At 35.0% G+C, this 9,902-nt stretch overlaps 1 protein-coding gene across 1 annotated transcript; it reads left to right on the top strand.

The window, feature by feature from the left end:
* Positions 1-148: 148 nt before the first annotated feature.
* cops2 (COP9 signalosome subunit 2) lies at positions 149-8,147 on the top strand. Its single transcript, XM_066701410.1, has 13 exons — positions 149-400; positions 1,885-1,998; positions 2,268-2,345; positions 2,510-2,635; positions 3,018-3,107; positions 3,291-3,368; positions 3,701-3,875; positions 4,842-5,020; positions 5,408-5,460; positions 6,332-6,429; positions 6,585-6,667; positions 6,827-6,885; positions 7,387-8,147. The coding sequence occupies exons 1-13, from the start codon at positions 347-349 to the stop codon at positions 7,529-7,531; spliced, it is 1,332 nt and encodes a 443-aa protein (XP_066557507.1). The 5' UTR covers positions 149-346; the 3' UTR covers positions 7,532-8,147.
* The last annotated feature ends 1,755 nt before the right edge of the window (positions 8,148-9,902 follow it).

The following is a 9,902-nucleotide window of genomic DNA, read 5'->3' as shown; positions in this document are numbered from 1 at the left end:
ATAAAATATAAATACAATAGCTTTATGGCTACTGCACTGAGCTTGTTGTACATATGGATTGCATGACTTGAGCTAGATACAGATGAGAACAAGCATCTGATTTTCATTGTAATACTACTATATATTTTTAAATATGATAATTAGGTTGATAAGTGGATAGTAAGATCGCTTCGTTGTTATTTTTCTTTAATTTGTGAAAAAGAAAATGTATTGGTGTTACATTTATTCCACCCCTCTGGGAAAATCCGTTCCTATCGAACGTGAGTTCCGTCTGTCGATTCGGTAATTCGATGACGCGGAGGATTGTGGGAAGGACTGTCTCTGAACTCCCCTAGTCCTAGTCAAGATGTCTGACATGGAGGATGACTTCATGTGCGACGATGAGGAAGATTATGACCTGGTAGGGCGTGAAACATTTTTAAAAACGTTACTTGTTGCTTCGAATAGCATTATTTACCAATTTGGCTTCCTTGCACGGCCCGCGAAAAGCACCAAATACTGAATAATAGCACGTTTTTTTTTTGTACGAGAAACACGGTCAAGTCAGCTTCACTTCAGATGGGATGCTACTGGCTGTGTGTGTAAGGAAATTAGATGGTTTTAGTGAAAGCATTTTGTGTTTTATATTTCAGCATTACTGGATATATATGTGTATATCCGATTCATTATGCAGACATCAATTATAAGTTTTGCACATATTCCAGCGAACTGTTTTGCGATATACAAAACCTTTCTGCTCAGACAGAAGGGAGCAGGCCTGCTTGATTGTGTAGTGCTTGTGCAAGGCCACTTCAGCCTGGGCCTGATTTACCCGCTACCGAGGCTGTGCAGTTGCAGACATGCTTCTCGTTTTCACTTACATTTTGACAGTAAATACATCTCGCAGTAAATCCCGAGGCTTGTTCTTCACTATATAACGTGTTGCGGAGACGCTCCTTCCGCTGTTTACAACCTAGTTCACTGGCACACTGACTGCATGCCCAGTACCCAGCTGAGAGGCGCAAGTGACCACATCAGCCCATCTTTTAAACCACTACAGAGAATATACCAATGCCAATGTAATTACCTTTACAATACCGTGCTTGCCTTACTTTGGCTCCCATTGAGTATATTCGCTTTGTTGCTGTTTTGGAAGTACTTCGGACCGTTTTGTGTAGATCACAATTACCCATTTCAGTTATTTACATTAGTTGGTGAATCTTTCCCATAGATGTTTAGTTAATTTACATTAATATAAAATGTATTGTTTTCTTGTTACATTTCTTCTTTAATAAATACCCTTGACTATTACCATTTTTTCTAATAATATACATTAATGCTCGCTTTATACTTATTTTGAAAGAACCTAATTGGGTTTGCAACGTTGAATAATATACATATTTTCTATTGGTAATGATGATGGTAATGATCATCATAATCATTGTTATGTGGATCATAATATGTTAATAACCAGAAAATAATTAACAATTTCTTAATGTTTTCTTTTATCATGTTTGTTTAGATTCAATACAGTACTGGCATAGTTTGTGCTGTTTCAGAGTAAATTCACTTTCCATTGGAAATGTATACTGTAAGCTCAGTCATGTTTTTTGTTTTCACAACTGGAAAAATAAAATGTTATTTTTTTTTATATAAACCTCACGTTGGTTCTGTTTACTTTGATTCAAGGTATTTGTTGAATATTTGTAGTATTCTTGTTCACATATTTGCTAAGAAATAAAATATTGGATGCACTTTCTATATTGGTGTATTTTTAAATTCAGCTTTCATTCACTATTTAGGAACTTTAAGTGAATTGAAATAAATTCCAATTGCCAACCACTCTAAATAATATTTCTGTAATTCGTAGGTTGTTATTTATTATTGTCTTTACTTTTCCTAAAGGAGTACTCGGAAGACAGCAACTCGGAACCCAATGTGGATCTGGAGAACCAGTACTACAATTCCAAAGCATTAAAGGAAGATGATCCTAAAGCAGCTTTGAGCAGCTTCCAGAAGGTCCACTACCTTATTTCTCTAGAGACGCTTTTGATAGAATTGATTTGCAATGAGTTCTGACAATCTGCAGCGTAGCCATTCACATTTGGTTTGTTATATTAAACAGTATATTTCATCCAGAAATCTCCAGGATATAACTATCTTCTCCAACCAGCTTTAAGGCTGCCGAGTTTGTCAGAGGTTTAATTGAGAGCCAGTGCTGGCCACCAGAGCGGTTTCATAATTCAACAGATTGTGTTACGAGAACATTTTGACTGTCTTTGCAACAGGTTCTGGAGCTTGAGGGTGAGAAAGGAGAATGGGGATTCAAAGCACTGAAACAGATGATTAAAATAAACTTCAAACTGGTAAGCAAAGTCAATTACTAACCGCTGACAGAAAAATGTAAGTAAGAACTTCATGCTGACGAGACGCTTAGGTGACAGGTAGTGACGGACCCAGGTTCAGCATCATAGTGTAATATTAAAATGTTTTGTCAGTGCTTACAGATTTGCTCTCTTCTACCTTACAGACAAACTACCCCGAAATGATGAATAGGTACAAACAGCTGCTCACCTATATCCGGAGTGCTGTCACAAGGAATTACTCGGAGAAGTCCATTAATTCCATCCTCGATTACATTTCCACCTCAAAACAGGTAGAGTTTTCCTGCATAATTAAAAGATTAACAAGCCTTGGATCTGCTTTGGTTATTATTATAATAATAATAATACTAATTATTATTATTATTATTATTATTAGTAGTAGTAGTAGTATTATTATTATTATTATTATTGTTATTATTATTATTATTATTATTATTGTAATTGAAGTCTCTAAAATAAATAAAAACAACATGCATATATTTAGCTGAAGTCAGGTCTTTGTAATGAGTGTCAGAGAGCCATGAACCATTGAAACTGAGCTGAGGCTAGTATTTCTAACACAGATACATAACAGGGTTTTTTCTTTATAGAGAAGTCCTTTTTATACTACAGTGAGTGCTGTGCATCTTTTCTAATGTTAAGGTTTTTTTGTAGATGGACTTGCTGCAGGAGTTTTATGAAACAACCTTGGAGGCATTAAAAGATGCCAAGAATGACAGACTGTGGTTTAAAACAAACACAAAGGTAGTTTTTCATTTGAAATAGTAACCATTGGGCAGCAACAGAAACTGGGTGATCATTGTGTTTAAAAATTATCCACTTTCCACATTATCCACAACTACACTAATGAGTTTATTGTATGTTCACATACTACAGCCAACACACAAAAAATACCTTCTGATGGTTGTTTTTTAATCTTTGCTTTAGCTTGGAAAACTGTATTTAGAGCGGGAAGAGTACGGGAAGCTTCAGAAGATACTAAGACAACTGCACCAGTCTTGTCAGGTACATTTGCATTTATTTTGTGTTTTAAGTTATTCAAAAAGTTGTCCTGCAGCTGGGATTAAATCATAACTTTGACCCACCTGATAAGAGAGAACTGCAAACCTGAACTCCATGGCGGCTTCATTTTTGGTAAGATGCTACGTTATACTCATAATGTAACTGCTATGATGTATAGGTGTGTAGTTTCCTTTTAGAGCATGGATCAAAGTTTTGATTCAATCCTATAATTTTATACTTAACCCTAGTTTAAGGTTCAGCTTACTCTGTTCTAAAGCAGGTCTAATATGTTTTTCTAGCTCCTGCCGAATATATAACTTTTCTGCTTTCTATAGACTGATGATGGGGAAGATGACCTGAAGAAGGGTACACAGCTGTTGGAAATCTATGCTCTTGAAATCCAGATGTATACAGCACAGAAAAACAACAAGAAACTAAAAGCACTCTATGAGCAATCCTTGCACATCAAGTCCGCAATCCCTCATCCACTTATCATGGGTGTCATCAGAGGTAAAGAGATCTGCTCTTAACACCATTACACACACATGGACAGCCTCATTGGCTTGAATCGATGCACAAAGAACAGCTGAAGTTTTTACTGTAGGCTTGTTTCCTCTTTGACTCCAGACATTTCAGCCTCAGAAGACACAGCAGGCCCCCTGTCCCTAATCGGCTGCTGTGGCTTGATTTTAAATACAAGTTTTGAAAGAAACTTGCACATCTAAATGTTTAATCAATTAAAAATAAAATCTGAAATGTGAACAGATCTTTGAACTTGCAATTCGAAGCTTAAAGCACTTTACGATTTTAAAATTATAGAAAGTCATAGAAAATTATAATTTCTATACCAGTGAAGGCCTATACAATAAATTGACTTTAAGGTTTTAAAATAGTGTATCTTTTGAATACTGATTACATTGTTTTTACACAATAGTTTTGAAAGACAAGAAAATATGTATGTTGTATAACTTCAGCGTGCCTGCGCTTCATTCAATGTATGCAGGTAGCTCTCTTGCATGATTTGAAAGAACAAGACATCTTGGTATGCCATATGCAGACCAGTTGGTGGCATTGCAAACCACTTTTCTAGCTAATGGCTTTAATAGAAGTTCCCATCATAAATGATACAAATGAAGGACTGTGGCTTGTTTGTGAATGTATTGTCTGTTTTTCCATAGAAGGAGGTTTTGTGAACAGAATCGGATAGGAAATGCACTTTCCTCATCGAGAATTGTTTACTTTCAATTTTATTTTTAGAAACTTGGTGCAAGAAGGAAATCTGAATCTGAACTACTCATGTTTCTGGTTATTTTATTTCTTGTTACCCCCCCCAGTTTGACTTAATGTCTAATAAGAATAATCTTTATCATCTTGTAATAATAATAATTTTGTACAGATAACTGTGCAGGTGGACGTTAATATATTTTTTTACCATTTTTCACAATTTACATGTGTTTTTGTGTTCTTCTTTTCCAGAATGTGGAGGTAAAATGCACTTAAGAGAAGGGGAGTTTGAGAAAGCCCACACGGATTTCTTTGAGGCTTTCAAAAATTATGACGAATCAGGGAGTCCCAGGCGAACCACTTGTTTGAAATACCTGGTTTTAGCAAATATGCTGATGAAGTCAGGAATAAACCCCTTTGACTCTCAGGAGGTATGACCCTTGTGTTTCTAAAATGTGCTTTAAATTATGTTCACTTTCATGTGGCATGGGTTCCATCGCTTTATTTGTAGAGGCTGAAAGAGAAAAAGGTCAAGAGCTGCTGATTTTCACCATCATTCGAGTTAAACATTGAAAAGTGGGGAATCTTGTTTAAAGACATGGGTTCACTTAAACAAAGTGCTACCATTGAGTGTTTAAAGGTACCTTTCTCCCAAAAATACATTGACTAACAAAATTAATATATTATTAGTAATATTATTAATATAACTAACATAAACTTAGAAAAACAGCTGGTCATAAATATCACACAATGCATTTTGTGTCAAAGTTTGGCTCGTTTCATTTTCATTTATTGACTGTTTTTTCTTTTTTATTTAGGCTAAACCCTATAAAAATGACCCAGAGATTCTTGCAATGACAAATTTAGTAAGGTAAGGGCTTCTAATACGAATGAATTATGTTTTGTGAGTTGTCTTTTTACCAAAATATGTGACCTTACTGCTCATGTAATTGGATGACATTAAGATAAGGAATGGCATTTTGTTTGGCTAGTGGCATGAATGGTTTACATTTTTTTATTCAACCTTTGTTACTTCCTGATTTTTGGAGCCCATGTTAATGCCTCCATTTATGCAGATATCCTTGAGATACATTTTAGTCTACTAAATCTAAACCAATGTATACATACCTTTAAACATACTCTTTTCCATAAAGCTGAATAATATAATATATATATATAATATAATTTCCCCACTCCAAAGGGTAATATGCAGAACTTTCACAGGGTTAAATGTGAGAAGTAAATTGCACACTATGAGGAAATAATGCTATCTGTAAAGTTGATCTCATATTCCTGGCTATGTCCAGGTGAGCATGCTTATTCTGGTTCTGCTTGTAGGGCAGTGAAAAAGGTCAAGGTCTTAAATGTTCATTTCGGAATATCTCTGTAACATCAACAGAGGAAGTTACCTGGCCTCCCTTTAGGCTGTGGACTTTCAGTAAATGCAGTATTCAAAACATGTTCAGAGTTCCTCTCCTTAATTTTGAGTCCCAACGTTTGTGTACACACACACCAAATAAAAAAAGTTTTAAAATTTCTGCAGGGACCCAATTATAGAACACGCATCCACCATTTTTGTTAACCTGGTTAGCAGCCGTTAGCTTACAGAAAGTTTACGTTGATGGATTTTAATCATTTTTAGAGGAATATATGTGGAATTTAAGACTGCTTTCATATATATAGATATATGGTAATCGCACACTCTTCACGTTATACTGACATTATTGCATTTTCCTCCATAGTGCCTACCAGAATAATGACATCACCGAGTTTGAGAAAATTCTGAAAACAAATCACAGTAACATTATGGATGATCCCTTTATAAGGGAGCACATTGAAGGTAGGTTTGTCATATAATTTTCTCAGTGTTTGGCTGCCATGTTTGATATAAAAGGAGACCGTTTCTTGTCTTGGAGGAGAATGGTGGGTGTAATCTGATAACTGGGTTGAGTGATGCTCCTTCTTGATGAATTGCGTTCCTTTCTTGTGTTACAGAGCTGTTGCGGAACATCAGAACACAAGTGCTCATAAAATTAATTAAGCCTTACACAAGAATACACATACCTTTTATTTCTAAGGTAAGGTTATTCTTTTGCATTTGAAATCGTAAGCCACTGTGTTTGTTCATTTCCATTCTTCAGTTCATTTTTGTTGCACAACCTATCATGTTTTACTATGGTTTGCCTGTTAAATAGTCAATTTTAAATGTGCTTAACTTTTCTTGTATTCATTTACAGGAGCTGAACATTGATGTATCAGATGTAGAGAGCTTGCTTGTGCAGTGCATATTGGACAAGTATGTTTTTGGTTTGTGTTTTGGGTGGGGGTTGTTTTAAAAAAACATCCATTGAATTTACATTCTGCATTGAGAATTAAACCATTTGTTTTGGCCCAGAAGGACCTGCCTTAGTTTCTTCCCTTTTTAGCATAACAGTAAAATAACATAACATCCAGAGGTAACCTAGATCATTTCCATAGGCTTACAAACCTATAGCTGCAGCCTGGCAGTAAACAGTGAGACCCATCCTTTTGCTTGTGTCAATTTTTTGTTATTATAGCAGAAGCTATATCTTTCATTTCCACAATTGTTCATATGGCTTGTTGATATCTTCTGAAGATTCACGAGGTCTAGCTGCATAATTAGAAGTATAGATAAGTAATGGTTTATGGTTGTCTGAGTTAATCATTTAAATCAGATTTGGATAAATGTGTCTAATCCTATCAGTTGAAGGCTTGTGTAACTTAAGTCACCTGCTTGCGTAGTATTAAATTGTCTCATCAATTTGTTTTCTTTCAGCACTATTCATGGCCGAATCGATCAAGTCAATCAACTACTGGAGCTGGATCACCAGAAGAGGGGAGGGGCACGATATACTGCTTTAGATAAATGGACAAATCAGCTAAATTCTCTCAACCAAGCCATTGTTAGTAAACTGGCTTGACTGAGAAGTTGTATTACAAATAGTACTTAAAGCAACAATGCAGTGATGTTAACCTTCAAAGAACTGGGAATGGCAAAACTACTGTCAGTTGATGTGTCCTGAAAATTGGAGCTTGACAGAAGTGCTTTCTTTAATCAGCTGGTTTGTGTTTTGCTGCTGCAATTTCCCAAGACAAACAGCTTTAATGTCCAGAAGAAAACCAAAACGTCATGGGATTATGCTGTATTGACATCAAGCCCTTAACAATACAATATTATTTTATACAGGGCGATCGAATGACCAGAAGGAAGACTTTGTCATGATTTTAAACACACATTGACACATTATTTTGGTAAATGTTAAAAATAAAAAAATAAAGTTTACCTGTAGAATTCCTCTTAACACAAATGTTAAACATAATCTGCAATAACTTGAAATGTATACTTATTTTGAACACTTTTTCCATGTATAAATCAGCATGTTTGCTGTATTCTGCAAAATGTCAGGTTTCCAAGCCGTGATTTTCTGTACCTGCAATTGTAGTTTAAGGTTTAGAAGATACCCCCCCGTCAGTGGCACACAGCCACATTAGTTTTCAAGCAGCAAAATAAAACAGTGCGGCTCAGACATTGTATAACAAGTTACTTTATTTTGTTTTGTGATGCTTCGAGATTTGTAGATTTGTTTTCAGAAAAAAAAAAATTGAATGAAAACAAAAAATGTGAATGCCCTTTTTGTTTATGAACAAATGATCTATTTTAAATTGTTTTATATTCAAATTAGAATGTGATGGTTATTGTTTGTCCATATTGCATAGTCACAAAAACAAGTAGAAAGATCTAATTTACCTTTCAGTTAATTTGCTTGTGAAATAATGCTTTTTTTTTTTAACATTCACTGCTAAGCATTTCTCCATTGAAAGGCAGAGTATCAAAATAAAATCCACTTTGTGCCCACTTTAGGCTTACATTTGGCACTTGCTTTCAAACACACATGTTTAAAGAGTATACAATTTTAAATTGCCAAACAAATAAATAGATGCTTGGGTTAATTATTTGCACTACACATGTATTACTGCGATGAGAAGACAACCTGTTTGTAAGTCCAAATTTGTCAGGTTTATGGAGAGGATTTAATAAATGTGTTCAAAACAAAAGCAAACCAAAAACCCACAATGTCAGTGACCGTTTGCATAAGAGATTTGCTGTGCTTTAGAGTTCTGTTATGTTTTTTTTGTGTCTCGCTGTTTGTGGCGTATGAGCTGAGCCATCCTATTAGATTTTGTATTGAAAAATTTGGCAAATATCTGGAACAGATTTGTTCCGAACCTTCTTCTAGAATTCTCATGTGTTTCAGACATTTTTGATGAACTAATGACCACCTTGGCCAGACAGATGACCAGGTATAAAACACATTACCCACATTTGTTACATAGTTGTAAGCAGGAGCTTGAGGCACACAAATGATCCAAATACTGTGATACATTTCATGTACAGGCAAGGGAGAGCTGGCCTCCAAATTATTATAACTTAAACCCAGAAGCCAGTGGTGAATTTTCTGATGCCTTACTCTGCATCTTGAAGTTGTAACAATCAAGCCTATCCTGCTTCTTATTTAGAAAAATAAAAATTTAAAAATCTGGAAGTACAATACATTTTTTGTATCCATTTATGTTGGATTCTGTTCTCGATTAAATTCAACACTGCTCATTGCCAAACACGTGTTTAAAACCACTTTATTCTAGCTTGAGAGCACAAAAGAATGAAAAATGTAGAGAGTCTGCATTACTGCGATTCACAACCTGGAATGCTTTCTGTTATCGCTAGGTACTTCCTAGTCTGACTTGGGTTTTTTCGTGAACTTTAAAACCAGAGAGGTGGATTTGTAATGCAAATTTACCAACCTATTTTATCAAATAAAAACAAGAGAAACTGGTATTTTAAAGTACTTTAAAAATCATTGTATACATTGTCAAAACTGCAAACTTGTTAAAATCATTCTAACGGGTTGTGTATTTTCCAAAAAAATAGTTTCATATTTATACAAGTCACCTTCATTATATTCTGTTTTGTATATATACATTTGAGATCACTTCTATTGGTGTATGTTGTGGATTCAACCCTTAAACACAAACAAATATATAACTTGTTCCTGGTAGCATGCCTTAGAATAATAATAATAAGACGAACAAAAATAACGTTTCCATATAGTTACAAGGTATTATCTACATTTGTGACCTCAATTGAGACGCACCCGAATAAACTGAATAAATATAAAGAATTATAGTTGTGTAGCTGTACGTGCGTAGGTTTTGATCACTTATGTTTATGAAACCAATTCCTTCTAAGTCGTAGGGAGTGTCGAATGATTTCTGAGCCAGTAGGGCCACCGT

Source organism: Amia ocellicauda, chromosome 4 (genome assembly GCF_036373705.1).
Source record: "Amia ocellicauda isolate fAmiCal2 chromosome 4, fAmiCal2.hap1, whole genome shotgun sequence".
Lineage (NCBI taxonomy): Eukaryota > Metazoa > Chordata > Actinopteri > Amiiformes > Amiidae > Amia > Amia ocellicauda.
The sequence above is the reverse complement of the archived record's forward strand: the minus strand, read 5'-3'. Positions and strand labels throughout refer to the sequence as shown.